Source organism: Cygnus olor, chromosome 33 (assembly GCF_009769625.2).
Source record: "Cygnus olor isolate bCygOlo1 chromosome 33, bCygOlo1.pri.v2, whole genome shotgun sequence".
In the NCBI taxonomy this organism is placed as follows: domain Eukaryota; kingdom Metazoa; phylum Chordata; class Aves; order Anseriformes; family Anatidae; genus Cygnus; species Cygnus olor.
The window spans coordinates 369,638-396,157 of NC_054090.1; the positions used below are offsets into that span (position 1 = coordinate 369,638).

Genomic DNA, 26,520 nt, shown 5'->3' on the forward strand with positions numbered 1-26,520 from the left:
GCTCTGGGCAGAGACAAAGCCATCAGTGGCCTGCTTCTAGGAGAGTTAACTCTTTCTTTGCAGAGCAGGGAAGGCTGAGCAGGGCAGAGCGCTTAACCCTTTCCTCACATAGTGGCATGCTCTGGGGGAGCCAACCGAGAAGGCCGAGGTCTATCCCTAAGCAACCTCTTTGATTCTCTGTGCTGCAGCTTCACAACACATTCTGGTTTGGGGCCAGGAAGCCATGCTGCACATCAGGAGGAGCCATGGCCAATGCTGAGCTGCAGCCCAGAGCTCCTCCAACAGAGCTGATGAGGGGTTAAGTACCTTGGGCTGGGTGTAAACAGCCCCAGGGCATGGAAATGCCCCCACACAGGAAGAGCCTGAGAGTCTGGGCTCTCCCAGGGTTCTCAGTGGGGGGAAAAGCCTTTGGTGCAGCTCACAGCTCCCCGCCCACCAGCAGACCTCAGAGGGGCACCCTGCAAGGCAAGTGAGAGCCTGGCTGGAAGCCACCCAGGCAGTGTCTTGGTTGCAGGAGGTGTAGCGCAGCCATCCTGCAGCTGGGTCCAGCCTCAGGACACTTGGCATCCTCCACCCTAAACGACTCAGAGGAGCCTGGCTGCCTGCAACGAGGGTGGGAGCAGCCTATTGTGGACTCGAGGTAGGTACTCTTCATTGCTTGTGCAGAGAAGAGGCAGGATTTTTCCTTTTCCACATGATTCCCCCCTTTGAGACGGGGACTGAGCATCTAAAGTTCAGCACCAGACTTGGAAGGTCATGCAAAAGGGGAAAGGAAAAGCAGGATCTGACCCATCTTGCTGTTCAAGGGTGGGAGATAGCTGTCAGGACCCAAAGCATGCAGCTCATTGCTCGCTGCTCCTCTCCTGGCTGCAGCCAAGAGATTAGCTGGGCCCTGTAAAAGAGGATGCAAGTCCTCAGCAGGAAGGCTCCGGATCTGCACTGTTGTTTCCTGAGCTTTGGATTAGACTCTGTTTCTGAGGTTTCTGAGGGGGCACAGGAAGGGGTTGGAGCTGGGAAAATAAAGAAGTGAGCAGGGACGATCAGCATGCTTTGCTGACCTGTTGAATCTCTAATAATATATCTGGGACTATATTTCTAAGAGGCACACACACGTGACATTAAATGAATCCTTTGCATGTATGGATTCCTGCATGCTATAAAAATTTGCCTGCCTCCTGTTCTCTCTCTCAAGCTAAAACCTCCGGGTAAGGAATTTCCATCTCTACCCCCTACCTGGATCCTTTACCCCTACCCCCTGGATCCTTTAGGAGATCCAGCAGGCAAGATCTTCCTCTAGTGTTTCTTCTGATGTTACCTTTGTTCTGCCAGCACGTGGTTTCCTTGCTTGCTTGTCCTGGGGCTTGTGCTACTCCTTAACTACAGGACTTGGCTTTCTTTGTTCTGCAAATGCTTCCCAAGGCTGCTGTTCAGGATCTGCCTGCAAATGAAGGCCCATTTTACAGGCAGCTGCTGGTCCTCCCTCAGGCATAGTCAGCATTTCCACCAGCTTAGGCACTGGACTCACTCAGTGCTCCTCTTGAATGGGTCAGAGGAAGAAAATACTCTGAAACAAGAACAACCTCACAGCTCATGGGTTGAGACAGGGACAGGGGAGATCACTTACCAATAAATATCACAGTCAGACAAGACGGGGCAAAGGGCAGCTCTCCGTGGGTTGCAGCCCCCTTTTAGGCCATATCCACCTGCCCCAGCATGAGCTCCTCAGTGGGCTGCAGTTTAGAGAGCTGATCCACTCTGCCACATCGTGGGCTGCAGCAGGACAGCCTGCTTCACCATGGTCCTGGCCACAGGCTTCAAGGGAAATTCTGTCCTGGTGTCTGGAGCACCTCCTTCCTCTTTCTTCATTGACCTTAGTGTCTGCAGGGTTGTTTTCATCTCATTTTCTCACTCCTCTGTGACTACTGCTGATGTGCAGCGTTTTTTTCCTTTCTTAAATCTGCGGCCCAGATGGCTTTTACCCCCAAGCAATGGCCTGCAGCTGGACTAGGGCTGGGGAGAGACAGGGAAAGGGACTGCTGTATTCCCCTAAACCTACCCTGCCATTTCTCTTGTCCCAGCAGGTTCCAGTTTGACATCTACCTTTCACCTGTGATTGTTCCAGCCTGCAGGAGGGCAGGAAATGGCCGCGGCACATCCAGCTCAGGTAGGGGCTTGGAGAAGCAGCCAGGAGAGGCCAAGGGGGAAGGGGTGTGAATGCAGGGGGAAGATGAGATGCCCTCAGCCAGCATTTGTGTGCTGGGCACAGAGAAGCCACTGGGACTGGAGGTTCTGTCATCAACAGGCTGCTTCTACATGGAGCCTCTTTGCTTGCAGGAACCCGTGACCTTCGTGGAGGTGGCTGTGTATTTCAGCAGGGAGGAGTGGGAGCTGCTGGATCCTGCACAGCAAGCGCTCTACCGGGACGTGATGCTGGAGATGTATGAGTCCATAACTTCACTGGGTGAGGGCTTTGCTTCCTTTTCTCCTCATTAGGGCAGCCTTGGCGGTGTACAAGAAGCCTCTGTGAGCAGGACATAAAATAAACACAAAGCAATTATTAACTGCATACAGAATTAAAAAATAATAATAATAAATAAAAAAAAACCTAAAAGCACACACAAAGAGGATAAGCATGAATTTAAGAAGGCATTAGTGTGTTATCCACTATAACATATATATATTATGATAGAATGATGCAATAATGTAATATAATATATATATAATTATACTGTATATTAGAATATGTAATCATATAATATATATAACTATATATATTTAGTATATATATATAGTTATATATACATACGTATAAAAGAGCTTTTGTTGGTGGTTGCATGTAAATCTTCCTTCTCAGCCTTGCCTTCCTCAGTTTTCCCCTAAAGCTTCTTGAAGTCAACTGCATTGAACAAGTAGGTAAAAAATAAGGAAAATAAATAAGTCCCTGCAGTATTTTCAGAGATAGAAAAGCCTTGCTGTCCTCAAATGAAGCTAGTCTATGTTGTTGACTTGAATGATACTGGGCCATAAATGTGGCTTTACAAGAAGGGAGTGATAACATAGTACATGTGGACACTTAGCAGCTGTGTCAAAACCATGGAAATTATAGGGTCATAGAATGGCCTGGGTTGAAAAGGACCTTAAAGATCATCTAGTTTCAACCCCCCTGCTCTGGGCAGGGTTGCCAACCACTAGAGCAGGCTGGCCAGAGTCGCATCAAGCCTGGCCTTGAATGCCTCCAGGGATGGGGCATCCACAACCTCCCTGGGCAACCTGTTCCAGTGCCTCACCACCCTCTGAATGAAAAACTTTCTCCTGATTTCCAACCTAAATCTCCCCTGTCTTAGTTTAAAACCATCTCCCCTTGTCCTGTCACTCCCAACACATGTAAACAGGCGTTCCCCCTCCTGTTTATACACTGCCTTCAGCTACTGGAAGGCCGCAATGAGGTCTGCCCGGAGCCTTCTCTTCTTCAAGCTAAACAAGCCCAGTTTCCTCAACCTTTATGCATAGGAGAGGTGCTCCAGCCCTCTGATCATCTTAGTGGCCCTCCAAATGCTCTCATCTCCTCTGTTTATGTCATTTAAGGATTACTTCCATCCCCGAAACCCGTGGTGATCTCTCAGCTTGAAGAAGGGGAAGATCCCTGGATCCCAGATCTGCACGGCGTGGAGGATGTGACAGGAGACCTCAGCCCAGGTGAGGTGGTGGAGGAAAGGAGGAGATTGGGGTTGGCAAAAGCCAAGATGAGAGGATCAGAGATCTCTGTCTGGGCAATATTAGGGGCACTATGGGCTGGTTCTGGATTTCCTCTGTCATCCAGCAGGTGACAGGATCACAAAAGCAAAGGAGACTCTTCAGAAAAGTGGCATGGCCCAAAGGCAGTTGAATGGTGACTCTGTGGGAAAAATCAGAAGGGGCGTCCAAAAGGGCCTGGAGCATGGAAAGCATCTCAAGAAGCCACTGAAAACCCATCCAGGAAATCGAGCAAGGAATCCCCTAGATGGCAGCAAAGGTCAAAAAGAGCCTAAAGAACTGACAATGAAGCAAGCCTGCCAGAAGAAAATGGAGAACCAATGTGATGAGTGTGGAAGAATCTTTAAAAGTCATTCCCATCTTGTTAAGCACCAGCGCATCCACACAGGAGAGAGACCCTACAAGTGCCCTGAGTGTGGTAAGAGCTTCAGAAGAAACTCTAACCTCACTTACCACCAGCGGTCTCACACAGGAGAGAGACCTCACAAGTGCTCACAGTGTGAGAAGAGCTTCAAATGCAGTTCACAACTCGCCTACCACCAGCGCTTTCACACAGGAGAGAGACCTCACAAGTGCTCACAGTGTGAGAAGAGCTTCAAATGCAGTTCAGATCTCGCCTACCACCACCGCTCTCACACAGGAGAGAGAGCTCACAAGTGCTCACAGTGTGAGAAGAGCTACAGAAGAAGAGCAGATCTCATCTACCACCAGCGCTCTCACACAGGAGAGAGACCTCACAAGTGCTCACAGTGTGAGAAGAGCTTCAAATGCAGTTCACAACTCGCCTACCACCAGCGCTTTCACACAGGAGAGAGACCCTACAAGTGCTCACAGTGTGAGAAGAGCTTCAGAAGCAGCTCTGAACTTACCTACCATCACCACTTTCACACAGGAGAGAGACCCTACAAGTGCTCACAGTGTGAGAAGAGCTACAGAAGAAGAGCAGATCTCATCTACCACCAGCGCTTTCACACAGGCGAGAAGCCCTACAAGTGCCCTGAGTGTGGGAAGAGCTTCAGAAGCAGTTCTCAACTCCTTGTGCACAAACTGACCCACACAGCAGAGAGACCCTACAAGTGCCCTGATTGTGAGAAGAGCTTCAAAAGTAGTTCTGTACTCGAGTTGCACATACGGACCCACACAGGAGAGAGACCCTATAAGTGCCCTGAGTGTGGGAAGAGTTTCAAAAGCAGTTCTCAGCTCCTTTTGCACAAAGTGACCCACTCAGGAGAGAGACCCTATAAGTGCCCTGATTGTGAGAAGAGCTTCAAAAGGAGTTCTGTACTTGAGTTGCACAAACGGATCCACACAGGAGAGAGACCCTACAAGTGCCCTGAGTGTGGGAAGAGCTTCAAAAGTAGTTCTGTACTTAATTTCCACAAACGGATCCACACAGGAGAGAGACCGTACAAGTGTCCTGTTTGTGAGAAGAGCTTCAAAAGGAGTTCTGTACTCAATTCACACAAACGGATCCACACAGGAGAGAGACCCTACAAGTGCCCTGATTGTGAGAAGAGCTTCAAAAGGAGTTCTGTACTCAATTTGCACAAACGGATCCACACAGGAGAGAGACCCTACAAGTGCCCTGATTGTGAGAAGAGCTTCAAGAGCAGGTCCGAGGTTATTATCCACCAGCGCATCCACACAGGAGAGAGACCCTACAAGTGCCCTGAGTGTGCAAAGGGCTTCAAAAGCAGTTCTGAACTTAGATCCCACAAGCGTGTCCACAAACGAGACAAGCCGTAGTAGTGCCTTGAGTGTGGGTCGAGCTTCCGCCAGAGCTCGAAGCTGGTCACCCAATTCTAGATCCACACAGAAGAGAGCCTTACAAATACCTTGAGCAGAGGAAGAGCACTGTGGCAAACTCATCTTCAAACCCTCCTGCAGATCAAACTCCCTCCCCCGAAACTTGAAGCCGAGGTTTAGCCCCGTGCAGACAGCAGGGAGCACTAGGTGTAAGATGTTTTCCCAGGCTGTGTTACCTGGGAGATATCACTGAGAGCCCTTCAGGGAATGGTGCATATGGCTGAGAGCAGAGAGAGAGAAACCCTGTCCCTAGTGTGGGCATCCAACGATGGCTGTTGGGCAGATCCAATCCCCTCTTCCCTTCCTTATTCTTCTGTTTATCGCTGCGTAAAATAGTCTCTGGGATTCCTGACTTTCACGTCACCTTTTTTCCCATCACCTTTAGGGGAGTTGCTGCTCAATGGTTTGGTAACAGCAGTAAATACCAAGTCCCAGAAGCCGCAACAGAGAGATTTGAGGTTTCTACCGTGAAACCCGGCAGAAAAACCCAACGAAGAGCAAACTCCCATCCTTGAGCCTTGAAGCCGTGGTTTATCCTGGTGCAGACAGTAGAGAGCTCTAGGTGTCATGAAGATATTTGCCGGCGCGTTTCTTGGGAGATATCGCTGTGAGCCCAGCAGGGAATGATGCATTTGCTCCATCTTCTTTGAGCAGCTTAGGAGATTCCCCAATGCCTTCACCCCCTCTGGGATGCAAAGGGTGTAGGGATGCTGATAGAAGAGTCTGGAAAGGAAAAGGGAAACAGGAAAAGCCAGCTGATGCTCTCTGCTCTCCTCTATCCTTGTAGCCAGGCTCATATTTTGGCAGTGCCCAGCTCACTGTTCCTATCACAAGAGCCCATGGGGACCAGCTGGCCAGCTGCAAGTGAACCTTTGTGAGATGTCATGCAGGAGAGCTAAGAAGTCAGAGCAGTGCTGGGTAAGGAGTCCAGAGTTTTGGTGATGCCCATCCCAGACCAAGGCAGGCAACACTCCCAATCTCCATCTGAGTAAGCAACATCCTGCCAAGATTCACAAATGACACATCAAGGCGCAGAAAAACGTCACAATTCCCACACCTCTGCATAAGGAAATGCTCCCAGTTTCACTTTGGCTCACTTGGACAAGGCAGACCCCATTTTGGCTTGTGACCGGCGTGCCTTGGAGTTTTCCCATCCTTTGGCTGGACCGTATCACCCTTCCTGGCCTTAGGTTCTTGTGGGTGTTCTGGGACAAATATATCCTGTTCCTGCTTTGTCCCCATTGTGGGAATTACCCATATTGCTCCCCTTTTCAGCTGGAGATGGGGTGCCAAGTGACCACACAAAGGAGAGTCCAGAGCTGGATGTGGCTAAGCCACTGGAAGCCCTTGGGATGTTGGTAGGTGGATCAGAAGCACATTTCTCCCAGGGGATGAGGAAATAAGGGTATGAGGGTATGACGGTATGAGGAAAGTCACCCAGGAAAGTGAGTCTTCTCTCAAAGAGCCCAGGAAAGTCACCTCTGCTCACCTCTGGATAAACCCATATGCTGTGGGTCAGTGCATGAAGATCCAAAAGAAACCTTGGCTGGAAAGAAGGGAAGAAAGCACGTCTGCAGGGATTATGGGAAGAACTTCAGCTGGAGCTCATTCCCTAGAAAATAACAGCAACCCAACAGAGGGGAGAGTGCCTTGACTTAAGGAAGAGGTACATCCAGAGCTAGGAGATCCTCACCCATGACAGACTGCATGCTGGGAAGAAGTGCTTACAAACGCCCCAAGTGCAGGAAGAGCTTCAGCCACAGCATGAACTCATTAAATATCAGCAAATCCACGTGGGAGAAAGACCCTACAAGTGTCTTGCCTGCAGGAAGAGATTTTTTCAGGCCTTGCACCTCATTTCTCATAGGGAAAACCCACACTGGGAGAGACCTTGAGAATGGAGGAGTCCCCAGACTCATGACAAAGGGAGAGTTTCCAAAGGAGAAGGCATCCATGGCACCCCCCAGATAAGGGTCTTACACCCATGGGCTTTGGATGCTCTTTCCTTGCGAACAAAAGAAAATCTCTCACTATGTTTAGTTTTCTCTTTCCACTCTTACTGCAAACAGCTTTTTTAACCCATTTCCTAAGGAAACTGCAAAAATATTGTGTGTGTGTCTGCACGTGTTCCTCTCAGTAATTTCTGAGAAGGCATGTGGAAGAGACTACCCTCTGATAAAACTGAGCATTTCAACCCTTGTCTGGCAAATGCCTTTTCTTGGCAGTGTAAAAGGGGAAAGGGAAGGGGAAGAATAAAATACCTGATTTGTCCCAGAGCTTGTGTTTTCATTGGGGCCTGCTTTCTTAAAATGAAAGAGGGAAGGACAGGAAAGGTGCAAGGAGGGTTTGTTTCTGGTGTCAATTCCAGCCCAGTGCTTGTTTTCTGGGCAGAGGCATGTTTGGCACACAACCCCACCACCCTTCCTAAATGTGCTGCTACACACATTTAGGAAACCTACATGCCTATGAAGACAAGCTGAGGGAGTTGGTGTTGTTCAGCCTGGAGAAGAGAAGGCTCCAGGGAGACCTCATTGCAGCCTTCCGGTACCAAAAGTGGGCCTACAAGAAAGCAGGAGAGAGACACTTTATTAGGGAGTGTATTGATAAGACAAGGAAGAATGACTAAATTAAAAGAGGGTAGGTTTAGATTAGATATAAGGAAAAAATCCTAGGAGGGTGGTGAGGCACTGACACGCGTTGCCCAGAGAAGTTGTGGATGCCCCATCCCTGGAGGTGTTCAAGGCCAGGTTGCATGGGGCTCTGAGCAATCTGATCTAGTGGAAATTGTCCCTGCCCATAGCAGGAGGCTTGGAATTTGATACTCTTTAAGGTCCCTTCCAACCCAAGGTGTTCTATGATTATGATTTCTCCTCAGTGAAGCTGGTTGTGACCGTGTTGGTTTTCCCACGCTCCTCCCTCCCTCGCAGCGTCTACTTCCTGGTAATATGTACTGCAAAATGCTGCTGACATAATAAGTAGTCACCAGTGCTACCAGCCTCACTCCTCATTCGGTTGAGGAATCTACCACCACCCATGAGCGGGGGTTGCTCTCGCCACGTAGGGTAGAAAGACAGAAGGTACAGAGGAGAAGAGAACAGACCCATCTTTGCAAAGTGGTGCTGTTAAGCTGCCTGGCAATATAGAACAGCTCTATAAAGGGCCTGCATGTTCTCACCCTGCTGGCCCGCAGTGAAGGCATCAGCCAAGAAGGGCTACTGCTGAAGATTCTGAACTTCTGATCGTCATTTGCAGAGATTTCTGCTAGCTTCTTCATCTCGCATCAGCATACACTGGTGTTTTCCTCTCAGCAGGCTTAAGCCCATCTTTTTAGACTACTTTCTAGATCCAGTCTTGACAGCAGATATATGCCGGGTGCCCTAGTCCTTGCACCCACAGTGATGCAGCTTTGTGTTTGGTTGCGGATTGCTCCCAGAAGTGCCATCATTGCAACCAGAAACCTTAAAACAATGCAATTGTTCACACAGCTAGTGTGGCTGCAGAACCACTCATGCCAATGTGTCTCAGGAGCATGGTCTCAGGATGTTTTTCGACAAAGGATGAAACAGCACTCAAGGACAGATTTACAAAGTTGTTCTGAAGTTTAGTCATGACCATGAGTGAGACCCCTCCTCCACTAGGGAAAGGACAGGAAGAGAGCAATTAGCAGCAGCTTACATACAGCTTGCAACATGGCGGTGCAAACACCTCCAGTCACAGCATTAAACCCATCCTGACCCTGGCAATGCCTTCCCTCATTGCCATGCACAGCAGGGCAGGAGCAGGGCCTTGGGTTGCCTGCAGTCATATGTTGATGTCCCCTGAGATCTTGCTCTTCTCCAGGTTAGAAGTTATCTCAGAACAGGACCTGGGGTGTTGTGTCACCTAGTGGGTTGTTGCCCCTACTACATCCCAGCAAAGTGCTCAGGCCTTTGCTTGCAGCTCTGGGCAGAGACAAAGCCATCAGTGGCCTGCTTCTAGGAGAGTTAACTCTTTCCTTGCAGAGCAGGGAAGGCTGAGCAGGGCAGAGCGCTTAACCCTTTCCTCACATAGTGGCATGCTCTGGGGGAGCCAACCGAGAAGGCCGAGGTCTATCCCTAAGCAACCTCTTTGATTCTCTGTGCTGCAGCTTCACAACACATTCTGGTTTGGGGCCAGGAAGCCATGCTGCACATCAGGAGGAGCCATGGCCAATGCTGAGCTGCAGCCCAGAGCTCCTCCAACAGAGCTGATGAGGGGTTAAGTACCTTGGGCTGGGTGTAAACAGCCCCAGGGCATGGAAATGCCCCCACACAGGAAGAGCCTGAGAGTCTGGGCTCTCCCAGGGTTCTCAGTGGGGGGAAAAGCCTTTGGTGCAGCTCACAGCTCCCCGCCCACCAGCAGACCTCAGAGGGGCACCCTGCAAGGCAAGTGAGAGCCTGGCTGGAAGCCACCCAGGCAGTGTCTTGGTTGCAGGAGGTGTACCGCAGCCATCCTGCAGCTGGGTCCAGCCTCAGGACACTTGGCATCCTCCACCCTACACGACTCAGAGGAGCCTGGCTGCCTGCAACGAGGGTGGGAGCAGCCTATTGTGGACTCGAGGTAGGTACTCTTCATTGCTTGTGCAGAGAAGAGGCAGGATTTTTCCTTTTCCACATGATTCCCCCTTTTGAGACGGGGACTGAGCATCTAAAGTTCAGCACCAGACTTGGAAGGTCATGCAAAAGGGGAAAGGAAAAGCAGGATCTGACCCATCTTGCTGTTCAAGGGTGGGAGATAGCTGTCAGGACCCAAAGCATGCAGCTCATTGCTCGCTGCTCCTCTCCTGGCTGCAGCCAAGAGATTAGCTGGGCCCTGTAAAAGAGGATGCAAGTCCTCAGCAGGAAGGCTCCGGATCTGCACTGTTGTTTCCTGAGCTTTGGATTAGACTCTGTTTCTGAGGTTTCTGAGGGGGCACAGGAAGGGGTTGGAGCTGGGAAAATAAAGAAGTGAGCAGGGACGATCAGCATGCTTTGCTGACCTGTTGAATTTCTGTAACTCTGGGACTATATTTCTAAGACGCATGCACACCTGACATCGAATGACCAGAGTCCATACCTTTCCATGTATGGATTCCTGCATGCTATAAAAATTTGCCTGCCTCCTGTTCTCTCTCTCAAGCTAAAACCTCCGGGTAAGGAATTTCCATCTCTACCCCCTACCTGGATCCTTTACCCCTACCCCCTGGATCCTTTAGGAGATCCAGCAGGCAAGATCTTCCTCTAGTGGCTCTTCTGATGTTACCTTTGTTCTGCCAACACTTGGTTTCCTTGCTTGTTTGTTCTGGGGCTTGTGCTACTCCTTAACTACAGGACTTGGCTTTCTTTGTTCTGCAAATGCTTCCCAAGGCTGCTGTTCAGGATCTGCCTGCAAATGAAGGCCCATTTTACAGGCAGCTGCTGGTCCTCCCTCAGGCATAGTCAGCATTTCCACCAGCTTAGGCACTGGACTCACTCAGTGCTCCTCTTGAATGGGTCAGAGGAAGAAAATACTCTGAAACAAGAACAACCTCACAGCTCATGGGTTGAGACAGGGACAGGGGAGATCACTTACCAATAAATATCACAGTCAGACAAGACGGGGCAAAGGGCAGCTCTCCATGGGTTGCAGCCCCCTTTTAGGCCATATCCACCTGCCCCAGCATGAGCTCCTCAGTGGGCTGCAGTTTAGAGAGCTGATCCACTCTGCCACATCGTGGGCTGCAGCAGGACAGCCTGCTTCACCATGGTCCTAGCCACAGGCTTCAAGGGAAATTCTGTCCTGGTGCCTGGAGCACCTCCTTCCTCTTTCTTCATTGACCTTAGTGTCTGCAGGGTTGTTTTCATCTCATTTTCTCACTCCTCTGTGACTACTGCTGATGTGCAGCGTTTTTTTCCTTTCTTAAATCTGCGGCCCAGATGGCTTTTACCCCCAAGCAATGGCCTGCAGCTGGACTAGGGCTGGAGAGGGACAGGGAAAGGGACTGCTGTATTCCCCTAAACCTACCCTGCCATTTCTCTTGTCCCAGCAGGTTCCAGTTTGACATCTACCTTTCACCTGTGATTGTTCCAGCCTGCAGGAGGGCAGGAAATGGCCGCGGCACATCCAGCTCAGGTAGGGGCTTGGAGAAGCAGCCAGGAGAGGCCAAGGGGGAAGGGGTGTGAATGCAGGGGGAAGATGAGATGCCCTCAGCCAGCATTTGTGTGCTGGGCACAGAGAAGCCACTGGGACTGGAGGTTCTGTCATCAACAGGCTGCTTCTACATGGAGCCTCTTTGCTTGCAGGAACCCGTGACCTTCGTGGAGGTGGCCGTGTATTTCAGCAGGGAGGAGTGGGAGCTGCTGGATCCTGGACAGCGAGCACTCTACCGGGACGTGATGCTGGAGATGTATGAGTCCATAACTTCACTGGGTGAGGGCTTTGCTTCCTTTTCTCCTCATTAGGGCAGCCTTGGCGGTGTACAAGAAGCCTCTGTGAGCAGGACATATAATAAACACAATTACTTGTTGGCTAAATCACCCAAATAGGAACAAAACAGATAAGCATGAGTTTAAGAAGTCATTAGTGTGTCTTATGATAGACACAGATCTGCTGCTGGCCAAAAATGTGTCAGATGGGAAGGGAAGGATCAGCTCCCATCATTCAGATGCCCTTTGTGTTTCTGCATTGCACCTTACCACCAGCTCCAGGAAGCAGCTGACACCCTGGTTTCTTCCTTTAGCATTTTATGCCTTTCCATATTGATCCCTTTCCTCTGTAATCCTTGACCCACTCACAATCCCTGCCTCAAGTTGTTGCTTTGCCTTTGTTATCTTGAGCTCAGGTCTTTCTCACAGCTCAGTCATCGCCCAAAACAGTGGTGACAAGCACAGCCAAGAAAGTGTCTTCCAAGTGCTTCTTACTTCATGGTTACATGCAAATCTTCCTGCTCAACATTGCCTACCTCTGGCTCCCTCTATATCTTCTTGAGCATTTACATTGACCAATTTGGAAAAAGTCAATAGAAGTACAAACAACACTTTTTTTTTTAATGCCCCTTCATTATTTTGAAAGGTGGAAAAGCCCTGCTGGGCTCCAAATGAAGACGGTCTGTGTTGGCCCAGTGTCATTCAGGCTTTAAATGTGGTTTCACAAGAGGGGAGCGACGCATAGTGCAGCTGTTGGACAAGCAGCTGTGCCAAAGTCATGGAAATGCTCTCATCTCCTCTGTTTCATCATTTAAGGATCACTTCCAGTACCAAAACCTGTGGTGATCTCCCATCTTGAAGAAGGGAAAGATCCCTGGATCCAAGATCTGCATGGCATGGAGGATGTGGTAGAAGACCTCAGCCCAGGTGAGTTGGCGAAGGAAGGGAGGAGGTTGGGGTTGGCAAAACCCCTGGAGGATCAAAGATCTCTGTCTGGGCAATATTATGGGCATGATGGGCTGCTTGTTTATTTCCTCTGTCATCCAGCAGGTGATGGGATCATGAAAACAAAGGAGAGTCTGCAGAAAAGTGGTATGACAGAAGGGCCGTGGGGTAGTGTCTCTGTGGGAAAAATGAGGGATGTCCAAGGGGTCCTGAAGCAAGGAAAACACATCAAGAAGCCACTGGGGAACCACGCAGGAAAGAGAGCAAGGAAACCCCTGGATGGCAGCAAAGGTCAAAAGGAGCCTAAAGAACCATGGACGAAGGAAGTCATTGAGAAGAAAGGACAGAAGCGATGTGGTGAGTGTGGGAAAAGCTTTAATAGTCATTCCTACTTCCTTGTCCACCAGCGCATACACACAGGAGACAAACCCTACAAGTGCTCTGATTGTGGGAAGAGCTACATAAGAAGATTTTACCTTGTTACGCACCAACGCATCCACACAGGAGAGAGACCTTACAAGTGCTCACAGTGTGAGAGAAGTTTCAAAAGCAGTTCTGAACTCATCTCCCACCAGCGCATCCACACAGCAGACAGACCCTACAAGTGCCCTGATTGTGAGAAGAGCTTCAAAAGCAGCTCTGTTCTTAACTCCCACCAGCGCATCCACACAGCAGACAGACCCTACAAGTGCCCTGACTGCGGAAAGAGCTTCAAAAGCAATTCTGAACTCTATTCACACAAACGGATCCACACAGAAGACAGACCGTACACGTGCCCTGAGTGTGGAAAGAGCTTCAAAAGCAGTTCCCACCTTATTACCCACCAGCGCATCCACACAGGAGAGAGACCCTACAAGTGCCCCAAGTGTGGGAAGGCCTTCAAAAGCAGTTCCCACCTTATTTCCCACCAGCGCGTCCATACAGGAGACAGACCCTACAAGTGCCCCAAGTGTGAGAAGACCTTCAAAAGCAGTTCGGAACTTACTTACCACCATCGCATCCACACAGGTAACAGACCCTACAAGTGCACTAAGTGTGAGAAGAGCTACGTAAAAAGTTCCCAGCTTGTCATCCACCAGCACATCCACATGGGATAGAGACCCTTCTGAGGGTGGGAAAGATTTCAAAAGCAGTTCTGAACTCAATTACCACCATCTCGTTTACACGGGATAGAGACGGTAGAAGCGCTGTCTGTGTGGGAGTAGCTTCAAAAGCTATTCCCACCCTATCTTTCACCAGAGCAACCACAAAAGAGACGGATCCAACAAGTGCCCCAGGTGTTGGAAGAGCTTCATCCAGAGCCCCAGCCTAGTGGGCCATTTGTGGCTACAGAGAGAGGAGAATCTTATAAGTACCTTGAGCAGAGAAAAAGTTTTGTGTCAAATTCATCTTCAAAATGACCTCAAGAGCAAACTCCCTCTCCTGGATCTTGAAGACGTGGTTTAGTCCCATGTTTAGATTAAAGAGCACTAGGTGTAATATTTGTCTGCATGTGTGTTACTTCAGAGGTATGACTATGAGCCCAACAGCATGCATGTGACTGAGAGAAAAACTCTATCCCTAGCTTGGGCACCCAACTAGTGGGATATCAATTCATGGCTGTAGGATAGACCCGGTCCCATGGGTACCCTTTTCTGATGCACAATATTTCATGATCTAGAGGGCCACTCAGGACATTACCCAATGCTTTTACAAAACCCCTCTAGGATGCAAAGGGTGCAGGTGATGATCATGGAATCATGGAATGATGGAATCATAGAATCATGGAATGGTTTGGGTTGGAAGGTACCCTAAGGATCCTCTAGTTCCATGATGAGCAGGGATGGCCATACACTAGACCAGGTTGCTCAAAGCCCCATCCAACTGAGCCTTGAACATCTCCAGGGATGAGGCATCCACAACTACTTTGGGTAATCTGTTCCAGTGCGTCACCATCCTCTGAGTAAACAATGTCCTCCTAACATCTAATCTAATTCCCTCCTCCTATAGTTTTAAACCATTCTCCCTTGTTCTATCGTCATCTGCCCCTGTAAAGAGTCATTCCATCTTTTTTTTTTTTATAAGCCCCTTTTAAGTACTGAAAGTACATAAAACAGTACATAAAATCTCTCACCATGTCCAGTTTGCTCTTCTGTTTTTGTTGCAAGCAGCTTTTTTAACTCATTTCCTAAGGAAACTGCAGGAATATTGTGTGTGTGCGTGCATGCGTTCCTCTCTCGATTGGTGCCGCCACCACCCAATGGCCAATGGGGGCCCGAGTAGCACCCGACATCACTGGGTGCCGGGCAGGACTCGCTCTGTTAGCTTGCGGGGAGGGACCGCTGGAAGCGGCGCGGGTCTTTTCCCCCCTCCCCAGGGCACCCGGAGACCTTGGATGGGACCCGGGCGTCCTGCAGCCCCCCTGCTCGAGGTGGAACCCAGCTGTCCAGTGCCCCACATCTCTCCACAGTTCGGCACCCGTTGTCTCACTTGCCTGATGTTCCTCATTCCCAGCATCCATCGACCTGGGGGGGTCCTCTGTACCAGGCATGCCATTTCCACTGCCCACTGTGGCGGTATCCCTGACACCCCCATGCCTGGCAGGTCAGGAGGAAAGTGAGGATGCACCAGAGAACAGCTTGAGGAGAGGGCCTGGGCCTCCGATTATTGCAGGGTGCTCTGTGGCAGAAGCCTTTGCCAAGGGGACCCTTCCTCTTCCAGCTCTCTCAGTCTCTCTTCATAGGAGAGGAGGAGGTTGAAGGTTTAAAGGTTGGACTAGATGATCTTAGAGGTCTTTTCCAACCTGAGTGATTCTGGGATTCTGTGTTCCAGTCCCGGCATCATCTTTGTCATCCTTCGCTCAACTCTCCAGTAGTTCTATGTCCCCCTCGTACTGGGGAGCACAGAACTGGACACAACACTCCAGGTATAGCCTCACCAGGGCTGAGCAGAGGGGAGACATTCAATTCACCTCCCTCGACCTGCTGGCAACACCAACACCTAATGCACCCCAGGATACCATTGGTCTTCTTGGCCACAAGGGTATGCTTCAGGTTCATGGTTAACCTGTTGTCCACCAGGACTACCAGGTCCTTCTCTGTAGAGCTGCCTTCTAGATGGTCAGCACCCAATCTGTACTGGTGCATGGGTTTATTTTTCCTTAGGTGCAGGATACTGTACTTGCCTATGTTGAGTTTCATGAGGTTTCTCTCTGCCCAACTCCCCAGCCTGTCCAAGTCTCTCTGAATGGCAGTACAGCCCTCTGGTTTATCAGCCTCTCCTCCCAGCTTTGTATCATCAGCAAACTTGCTGAGGGTACACTCTGTCCCTTACATCCAGGTCATCACTGATGAATAAGTCAAGTGAGACTGAACACAGTACTGACCCCTGTGGGACGCCACTAGGTGCCGGCCTCCAACCAGACAGCAGCTGAGCACAACCCTCTGAATTCTGCCATTCAGCCAATTCTCAATCCACCTCACTGTCCACTCATCCAACTCACACTTTCTGCATTTATATATGTGGATATTGTGGGAAACAGTGTCAAAAGTCTTGCAGAGGTCAAGGTAGAAGTCAAGGTCATCCTCTGCTCTCCCTTCATCTACCCAGCCAGTCATCCCATCACAGAAAGCTATCAGATTGGTTAAGCATGATCTCCCCTTGGTGAATCCATACTTACTGCCAAGGCTGCCTGGCCTGTAGTTTATTCGGTTCTCCCTCTTGCCCTTTTTGAAGACTGCAGTGACATGCAGGTTTCCTGCCCCCTTTGCTTGCCTTCTTACTCATATGGATACATTGATCTTGATCTTGGAGGAAGTGATGCTTGAATATTAACCTGATCTTTTGGCCCCCCTTTCCTTCTAAGGCCCTAACCCATGGGATTCCTCCAAGTAAGTCCCTGAAGAGGTCAATGTTTGCTCTCCTGATGTCCAGAGTAACTTTTTGCCCTTCTTCCTCCTTGCAAGATCCTGAACTCCACCATCTCATGGTCACTGCAGCCAAGGCTGCCCTCAACCTTTATGTTTCCTTCTTTGTTAGCACAAGGTCCAGAGCACACTTCTCCTCTTTGGCTCATCTATCACCCACGTCAAAGTAGGCATTGCTGCTCTCCTGGAACCTGCTGGACAGCTTGTGTCTAGCTATATGATCTTTCCAGCAGATATCAGGGTGGTTGAAGTCCCCCATGAGAACTAGAGCTTGTGATCACGAGCATACTTTAATCTGTCTGTAGAAGGTCTCAGTGACTTCCTGATTGGGTGGCCTGTAGTAAACAACCACAAGAATGTCACTCATGTAAACCTGAAACTGGCTAGCCCCTACACCCAGCCCAAGTCAGGAAACACTTAAGCAAGAGGAAGAAGGCAGGGAAACCAAAGGCAGGAAAGGAACACAAGAGTCATGCTGGGCCTTAATTTTCCCCTGCCTGGACAGGGGCAGGAGGGGATGACACCACGAGTAGTAATGCCAACAGGCAACAAGACCCTCACAAAGGCCCTCCAGGAGAGGGTGTCTGATTGGGAGCATGTTGAGATAGCATGAAAGGCACAGGGAAGGTCTTCTCCTATGTGCTTACTAACAGGTATGGTTAATGCACCTTCTTATCCTTCCCTCCTTGCCTCTCTCCCTGCCTCCATTCTTTCACCCTTTATCTGTCCCTTCACCCATCACACCCTCCCTCTGTCCATCCCTTCTTTTGCCTGTCCCAACATTTGAGTCCTAGCCTGAAAATCGGGAACCACCTAGATGATTGTGTGGTGGGGTACAATCCCAAGCCAGACAAAGACCCATTGACAGTGGTGACCCTCTGTTATCCAGCACATTGAAGGACTTTTTACCCCCCAGTTTCCCATCATGCCATTGTCCAGCCCAAGAGAGGTAAGACTAAAGACGTCTGACAACAGCATACAGTTTCTCCCTTCATTTTTCCCACCAAATTCCCATCATGCTGTTGACTGACCAAAGGGGATCAAGATTAGAAGTGGGCAATGCCAGCCATTTTTGCTCTCTGCTGCTTTTAGGAGGAAAGGATGAGAAGGTGCATTAACCATACCTGTTGGTAAGCACATAGAAGACCTTCCCTGTGCCCTCCACACTATCTCAACATGTTTCCACCAACCCTACAACCATGCAATGGAGCAATCAGACAGCCCCTCCCGGAGGGCCTTTGGAAGGTTCTTGCTACCTGTTGGCAATGCTGCTGGTGGTGTCATCCCCTCCTGCCCCTGTCCAGGCAGGGGAAAATTAAGGCCCAGCGTCACTCTTCCCCACGTGCCCCTTTCCTGTCTGTGGTTTCCCTGCCTTCTTCCTCTTGCGTGAGTGTTTCCTGACTTGGGCTGAGTAGAGGGGAACTAGCATCCAACGATCACAGCCACTGCTGGCTACAGGGGCACCGAGGACCCACCACCCCCGCCAGGGACTCTGGGAAGGGACATGTGAGGCCCTGAGGTACTGAGGGGAAGGCTGGTGGGGTGGGAGGTCTGGGGGGCCACTGAGCAGTCTTGAGACAACTGGGAGGTATGGGTGGACAACTGAAGTTCTTGAGGATCACATGGAATATCTGTGAGGTGGGGGTACTAGCAGGTTTGGAATGTGACTGGGAGGTTTATGGGAACTGGAAAGGTGGGGTGGAAAACTGGGATGTCTAAGGGGTCAACTGGGATGCTTGGGGGAGTAACTTTGGTGGTGTGGCTGGCCCAGTGGGAGGTCTGGGAGTCAGCTTTGAGGTCTGTGGGATGCCAAGATATAGGGGAGGAGATGAGAGTAGAAAGGGAAGAAGAGGAGGAGGCCTCAGAGGGTGGGGAGAAGGAAAGAGGGACAGATGAGGAAGGGAGGGGCTCTGGGGAATGGCAATATTGGAGGAGGGGAGATGGAGGGATGGCTGAGTTTGCTCTGGGTGACACTGGTTAACCCCATCCCCACAGCCCCCACTGCGATGTCCACACCCTCCTCCAATGGGACAGCCACCCCCATCCCCAGCGCAGCAGTGGGACTGACCCTGCTGTCAGCAGCGATGGTCATAGGGCTGCCAGGGAACGCCCTTGTGTTGTGGAGCTGCGCTGCCACCCGTCGCCGTGGCATCCCCATGCTGCTGGTGTTCCACCTGGCTCTGGCCGATGTGGCCACCCTCCTAACTGGCCCTGTCTACATCCGCTTCCTGAGCACCGGTCGCTGGGACCTGGGCCTGGCTGCTTGCCGTGGCTGCAACTACATCTGTGGTGCCGCCATGTATGCCAGCGTCTTCCTCATCGCCCTGCTTGGCCTGCACCGCTGCCTGGTGGTGTCCCGGCCATCAGCGGCAGTAGTGGCGGGTGACCGCGCCGCCCAACTGGCCCATGGGGCCGCGGCGGTCACCTGGCTGGCGGCCTTGGTACTGGCCACTCCCTCTATCGCCTTCCGGCATGTGGAGGATGGGCACTGCAAGCGGAAACACAGCTCCGCCGCTTGGCTGGTGACCCACAACCTGCTGGAGACAGGGCTGGGCTGGGCCCTGCCGCTGACCGCTGTGGCTGCCGGCTATGGGCTGCTGCTGCGGCGGCTGCGGCGCACACGACTGGCACGGCGGGGCCGCACTCTCGGGCTTGTGGCCGCTGTGGTGGTCGCCTTCGCTGTCACCTGGGGACCCTACCACATCGCCAGCCTGCTGGAGGTGGTGGCAAAGCTGCAGAAGGGCAGTGAGCCCCTGAACAGGGTCGCCAGGGCCATCCGCCCACCAGCCATTGCCCTGGCCTTCCTCAGCAGTGCCTTAAACCCCCTGCTCTACGCCTGTGCTGGCCGGGGGCTGTGCCACACTGCTGGGACTGCTCTCCTGCCCCGGCTCCTGGAGGGCTCCACGGCTTTCAACAGCTCTCGTAGGACCATGGCCAGGGCCACCCACCGGGCAAGGGGCACACGGAAAGACAGGGAGAAGGGGGGCGAGGATGTGGCAGTGGAGGACACAGGGACAGGGGATGGGGGGGCAGCAGTGGAAGTCATGGGGATGGGGGATGGGGGGACAGTAGTGGAGGACACAGAAACAGGGGACAGTGGGACAGGGAGGGCATGATGGTGGAGAAGGCTGTGGAGAGGAGATGGATTTTGTGGTGGCCCTAACACAAACCCCTCCCTCTGTTCATGCCTCTCTCCCTCTCTCCCTTCAACTCTCCCTCTCTCCCTCCAACCATTCCTCCCTCCCTCCTTCCATGTCTTCATCTCTCCCTCCACCCCATGGTCCTGGTGAGGCCTGAGCAGGACTGTAACCAATAAAAGAGGGATGGCCAAGAAAGGCAATAATTTGGGATATTCAACGGGGCCTCTGGGATGATGCAAAATTTGCCAATGCATGCCATGCATCTGTGTCCGTCCATCCATCCATCTGTGCCAGCATCCAGGAAGGGACCCAGGCATCTGGGGCAGGGGAACCTGGATAGGTGTAGATGAGTGACATGGGTGGAGATACAGTGTGTGTGTGGGGGGGCACTGTGTGTGTGCTCGTGGGGAGTGCTGGCAGGGGTCAAAAGGATGACAAAGATGATGCCAGGACTGGAACACAGAATCCCAGAATCACTCAGGTTGGAAAAGACCTCTAAGATCATCTAGTCCAACCTTTAAACCTTCAACCTCCTCCTCTCTCCTACGAAGAGAGACTGAGAGAGCTGGAAGAGGAAGGGTCCCCCTGGCAAAGGCTTCTGCCACAGAGCACCCTGCAATAATCGGAGGCCCAGGCCCTCTCCTCAAGCTGTTCTCTGGTACATCCTCACTTTCCTCCTGACCTGCCAGGCATGGGGGTGTCAGGGATACCGCCACAGTGGGCAGTGGGAATGGCATGCCTGGTACAGGGGACCCCCCCCCAGGTCGATGGATGCTGAGAATGAGGAACATCAGGCAAGTGAGACAACGGGTGCCGAACTGTGGAGAGATGTGGGGCACTGGGTTCCACCTCGAGCAGGGGGGCTGCAGGACGCCCGGGTCCCATCCAAGGTCTCCGGGTGCCCTGGGGAGGGGGGACAAGACCCGCGCCGCTTCCAGCGGTCCCTCCCCGCAAGCTAACAGAGCGAGTCCTGCCCGGCACCCAGTGATGTCGGGTGCTACTCGGGCCCCCATTGGCCATTGGGCGGCGGCGGCACCAATCGCGGCGAGGAGCCGCTCGGGGGGAGAGGATGAGGCGGGAGCGCTGGGCTGAGGGAGGGGCAGGGACAAGGCTGGGGCCGCAGGCCGGGGAGGGGGAGGAGGGGAGAGGCGCTTGGCGATGGGGAGGGGAACCCGGGGCTGGGCTGGGGCCACGAGACGGGGCAGGGACATGTGTGGGGACGAGCAGAAGTGGAGGCTCCAGGTGCCCAGCACGGAGGTGGGCATGTCTGCCAGCACAGCCACCCCAGCCACCTCCTGGAACAGCTGCGATTCTGCTGGGAGAGGGGATGGGGCTGCAGGACAGAGTGGGAGGGATTGGGGGTGAGGGGAGATGAGGGATGCCACACACCACGGTGACCCCCGTGCTCAGGTGACGCCCCTGGTCCCACCCGGGTTCCCGCTGCCACAGAAGGAAACTCAGGGTGTCGTGATGCTGTGGCGAAAATCTCTGGCGAAGATCGGCGAATGTGGGCGAAAATCCCCCCCACCCGTGCAGATGTTCAGTAAAAGAGACTTCAAAGATGATGGGGAGAGGACAGCACCAGGGCAGCTGACCTAAACCGACCAAAGGGGTATTCCATGCCATATGATGTCACACTCAGCAATAAAAGGTGGGAAAGGGGAAGGGGGGGGGGGGGACGACTCTTGTTGTGGAAGCATCTGTCCTCCCAAACAACAAGCATATTGAGGCCCTGCTTCCCAGGACGGTTCCGAACATCACTCACTGATGGGAAGTAGAGAGTAACTGCTTTTCTCTCTCTGTGCTTCTGTGCTGCCTTTGCTTTTTTTTTTTTCCCCTTTTTTTTTTTTTTTTTCCCTCTCCCTTTTCCCTTTAATTAAATCATCCTTATCTCAAACCTTGAGCTCTTTGTGTCCTATTTTCTCCCCCTTCCTCTTTGAGGACGGGGAGTGAGAGAGCGGCCGTGGTGGAACTCAGCTGCCCACCCGAGTAAAACCATCACACACTAACACAGATGTATTTTGTATATCAACCATAAGGACAGGACTGAGACAGGAAGAGGGTTGTCAACCACAAGGACAGGACTGAAACAGGAAGTATGTTGTATATTGACCACAAGGACAGGATGACCCTAAAGGTAACCAGCAAGAACTGACCTGGACTGCTGAAGTCTGCAAATGACAGGAAGGGTCAAAAGTTTAGCAGTGAGGAAGACTTCTGGCCTTCATCAAAAGACCACCAGAGTATGCTGGATGACCACCGAAGGACTATAGCATGCATGCGAATAGGGGTGGGAACCTATGTTAATGAATCTTTGGATACGTAATGAATATGCAAGAGACTTACATGTGTGTGGGGGGGGGGGAGTGAAATGAGTATGTGTATATCTCATCAATGATATCAATGTATATATCTCACCCTGGTAGTAACCCTTGGTGTGCAAGCTAGGAGGAGCGATCCCCCTTGCACCCAGTGCTGCAATAAACATACCTGCTTTATAACTCTCCTCGAGTTGTAAAATTTGTTTCTGTGTGTCACAGGAAAAGCAAAGGAAAACAAATCAAAGCTGGGCCAAGAAAACCAAGGAAAGCAGGGCCAGGAAAGGCAAAGCAGAGCCAGGAAAAGCAAAGCAAAGCAGGGCCAGGGAAGGCAAAGCAGAGCAAGGCAAAGCAAAGCAAAGGAAAGTAGCACAAGGAAAAGCAAAGCATTGCCAGGAAAGACAAAGCAAACAAATCAAAGCAAAGCAATTCGAGGCAAAGAAGAGCAAAGCAGGGGCAAGAACAGCAAAGGAGAGTAGAGAAGGAAAAGCAAAACTGTGCCAAGGAAGAACAAAGCAAAGAAGAGCAAAGCAGGGGCAAGAACAGCAAAGGAGAGTAGAGAAGGAAAAGCAAAACTGTGCCAAGGAAGAACAAAGCAAAGAAGAGCAAGGAAAAACTGAAGCAAAAAAAGTGAAGCAAAGCTAAGCAGCTGGTGGCCAGCCCTCCTGCCAGTTCCAAGTGTCTGTGGGGGAAAGACCAGAGGGCCCTCATGCCGGGTACAGCTGGTGGCCAGAGTCGGACAGTGGCTGTACCCTGCTTGCCTGCTCCCCAGCCTCCTTCACACCTCATAGTCCACCATGACAGTGGGCAAGAACGATGTCAAGCTTTAGCTGGTTTTATATATATATACACACATATATATATAGTTGCCTTTCTTCCACTGTAGTTCTGGGAATCATGTAGTTATTTATGGTTGTTCAAAACCTCACCCAACACCAACCCCAGACGAATAGCAGTGGATGCCCTAGAGGCCTTCCAGGGCACTCTAGGATGCCCTACAAGCCTCCTCTAGCACCCTAGAGGCAAAATAAGGACTCTCCCTGGAATCTAGTGGCCTCTGGATGCCTCGCAGGGCTCTCTAATGCACTCATTGGCACACTGGAGGACTCCTGTGGCCCTCCACTGAACTGTAGATGCTCTGCAGGTCTACCAGGGCAACCCAGTGCCCTCTAGCTCCCTTGGAAAGACTCCCAATGACCCCCAGTGTCCTCAAGGGTGCCCTACAGGCCTCCAAGGGCACTCTAGGATGCCCTATGAGCCTTGTCTTCCACCCTAGAGGCAAAATAAGGACTCTTCCTGGAATATAGTGGCATCTGGAAACCTCACACTGCCATCTAGTGCACTCTCGGGCACACTGGAGGCCTCCTGTATTCCTCTGCTGCACTCTAGATCCTCCGCAGGTTTACCAGGGCCACCCAGTGCCCTCTAGCTCCCTCGGAAAGCCTCCCAGTGACCCCCAGTGTCCTCAAGGAAGCTCTAGAGGACACCCAGGGCTCTCTAGGGTGCCCTACGAGCCTCCTCTTGCATCCTCGAGGCAAAATAAAGACTCTTGCTGGAATCTAGTGGTCTCCAGCAGCCTCACAGTGCTCTCTACTGCACTCTCTGGAACATTGCAGGCCTCCTGTGGTCCTCCGCTGCACTCTAGATTCTCCGCAGGTCTACCAGTGCCCCCCAGTGCCCTCTAGCTCCCCCGGAAAGCCTTCCAGTGACCCCCAGTGTACTCTAGGATGCCCTACAGTCCTCCAAGGGCACTCTAGCATGCCCTATGAGCCTCCTCTTGCACCCTCGAGGCAAAATAAGGACTCTCCCTGGAATCTAGTGGCCTCCAGTGGCCTTGCAGGAGGCCAAAAGTAGTGGATGCACTTGTGGCACGTGAAGGTCTTCTCCCCAGTGTGGATCCTCTGGTGGGGGACAAGGAACGACATCCTGCTGAAGGTCTTCCCACAGTCTGGACACCCGTAGGAGGCTCTGTGCGCTGTGCCTCCTGGCCTCCTGGCCTCGTTGCTATTGTAGGTTCTCCCCACCACAGGATCCCCTCAGCAGCCTTTCGGGCTTCCACCTGTCCTCGGGGACCGGTGGCCACGGGGCTCCAGCTTCACTTGTCCATGTGGTTCCTTGGAGCTTTGCTGTGGTTGATGCTGTGGTGTTGGGTTTGCCTTCTGGGCTGAGTTCCCCTTGGATCATCCGGAACGTATCTCAGCTCCGTTCGGTGTCTCTGTTTTTTCCCCCTTCTCATCCTCCAGGCCATTGTCAGCTGTAGGGACAAAGACAGAGACGCAAAAACCCCATCCCACAAAGTTTGGCTGCGGATCCCGAGCACCTTTACGACTCCCACTCCCAAATCCAGCCTGCCCTGCAGCCCTGGGTGGTGCCACCGCAGCAAGGAGCCCCTTGGGGTCGAGGCTCCATCATCTCCCCCCTTGCTACCCACCTGCCTGTGGGGTTTCTGGCCGGTGACTCCTCTTTCCATCTGGAGCACTCTGGGAGAGAAGACCTGGGGGAGGAACCATGCGTGCTGCTGGGCTCCCACCTTCAGCTTCGGGGGATGTGGGGGCTGCTGGATCTGGGCTCTGGGGGTCCTGGGGAGCTCGGTGGGGGCTCTCCTCCTCCTCCTCCACCTCCTCCTCCTCCTCCTCCTCCTCCTCCTCCTCCTCCTCCTCCTCCTCCTCCTCCTCCTCCTCCTCCTCCTCCCCTTCTTCCTTCCTCCTCCTCCTCCTCCTCCTCCTCCTCCTCCTCCTTCCTCTTCCTCCCCTTCTTCCTTCCTCCTCCTCCTCCTCCTCCTTCCTCTTCCTCCCCTTCTTCCTTCCTCCTCCTCCTCCTCCTCCTTCCTTCCTCGTCTTCCTCCACTTCCGCCCCCAGCAGCAGATTCACCACATCCCACCCGGGGCTGAGATAAAAATAGCTCCATAAGGAAAGGAGAAGTGGAAGAAAGAAATTAAAGAAACTAGGGGAAAAAAAAAAGCAGAAAAAAGTGTTGCAAAGGCCACTCACTGCTTCCCATGGGTAGATGTGTGCCTGGGCAGCTCTCAAACAAACTTTGCCCCCCTAAACCCCCTCCTCTCTGTTTAAAAGCTGAGAATGATATCTCTGTGGTTAGCTCAAGCCTGCTTGCATCCCCTTGTGCAGATGGGAATCAAAGGTGACCTTGACACAGTGCAAACAGCCTGTCCAGGCGTTATCAGCAATGATTTACCCCAGCACAGCACCTTAGGGCTGCTAGAAGATAATTAACTCCATCCCAGCTGGACCCCGGTGGACTGGGTGGACCACCCCGATGCCCTCCATGAGCAGCAGCCCCAAAAGAGCAGGAAGATGTTTTGGGGACAGCAGGAGTGTGAGGTTTTGGAGTATGCAGGAGACACAAATTGGCTGCATCCCTAATATTTACAGCTCCTGGGTTGTGCATGTACACGTGGGTGCACCCAGGTACTCACAGAAGCACTTGTGCATATGCATCCCAGCATCTTTCTCTGCAAAAGCGTGACCTAGGTGTTAATGCATCACTTTTGGCTGTGCATTTTTACTGCACCAGTGGCGGGCACGAGGATATGTGTAAAGCGCTTGCTGCAGTGCATGAGGTCTCCAGCACCGCAGAAAATCCTCAGGCTCAAGAGCTTTCAGGAGTAACAAAATATTCTGGTTCCTCCTCAGCTTCAAAGAGAATATACTGGTTCCTCTGCTCTCAAAGAGAATTTTCTGGTTTATCTGAGGTCTGAGGCTCTGTGATAGCTGCAGGCATCTTCATGCTGCTTGGCTGCCTGGGATGGGTCATGATTCGATCTCTCTTCTCAATTTGCTAACCCAGCAGCTCCTTTCATCCTTGCTCTTAGGCTGGATCCTTGCTGACCAGGGGAAGGGGATTAGAGGATACTTAGGATACTCCTAAATAGGAGGTGGCAAAGGGAAACTCTCTCCTGCAATGCACAGAGGGCTCTGAGGGACCCCCATCCAAAATCCGATGTTATATAGAAGGTGGAGGTGGGCTGCAGCCCTAAATGCAGGAGAAGATGGAGCTAAGGGTGAAAACCAAGAGGACATCAGCAATGCAGAAATGTTGTGTGTGTGTTGGTGCATTTATTCCCTTTCCAACACTTTTTGAACCTGCTGATTAATCCGATACAAGACTCGGGAAAGCAGTTCTGCGGCTCGTGGAGATGATATGCAAGCAGAAAACCCGAGCTGAAAGCTTTTACCGAGGAGTGCTTGCTTCTGGGGGAAGGCATGTTTGGCACACAACCTTGTCACCCATCCT

The 26,520-nt window shown here is 51.8% G+C and overlaps 3 protein-coding genes and 1 long non-coding RNA gene across 5 annotated transcripts in view; 2 read left to right on the forward strand and 2 right to left on the reverse strand.

Moving 5' to 3' along the window:
• The window catches only part of LOC121062617 (butyrophilin subfamily 1 member A1-like), a 225,427-nt gene that overhangs the window by 148,077 nt on the left and 50,830 nt on the right, over window positions 1–26,520 (reverse strand). The window lies entirely within an intron of this gene.
• LOC121062605 (zinc finger protein 420-like) overlaps window positions 2,004–26,520 on the forward strand; it is a 48,424-nt gene continuing 23,907 nt past the window's right edge. Inside the window, exons 1-5 of the mRNA XM_040542694.1 lie at window positions 2,004–2,164; window positions 2,335–2,461; window positions 3,586–3,696; window positions 3,821–5,463; window positions 13,304–13,938. Coding sequence (XP_040398628.1) covers window positions 2,141–2,164; window positions 2,335–2,461; window positions 3,586–3,696; window positions 3,821–5,463; window positions 13,304–13,938 — 2,540 coding nt within the window. The 5' untranslated portion in view covers window positions 2,004–2,140. The remainder of the gene's footprint in view (window positions 2,165–2,334; window positions 2,462–3,585; window positions 3,697–3,820; window positions 5,464–13,303; window positions 13,939–26,520) is intronic.
• LOC121062645 (leukotriene B4 receptor 1-like) lies at window positions 18,183–20,372 on the forward strand. The gene is made up of 2 exons (XM_040542816.1): window positions 18,183–18,329; window positions 18,806–20,372. The coding sequence occupies exon 2, from the start codon at window positions 18,817–18,819 to the stop codon at window positions 19,924–19,926; it is 1,110 nt and encodes a 369-aa protein (XP_040398750.1). The 5' UTR covers window positions 18,183–18,329; window positions 18,806–18,816; the 3' UTR covers window positions 19,927–20,372.
• Window positions 21,760–24,874, reverse strand: LOC121062667. The gene is made up of 2 exons (XR_005815648.1): window positions 24,700–24,874; window positions 21,760–24,522 (listed from the first exon to the last, which is right to left on the reverse strand). It is a non-coding gene; the product is annotated as an uncharacterized LOC121062667 (long non-coding RNA).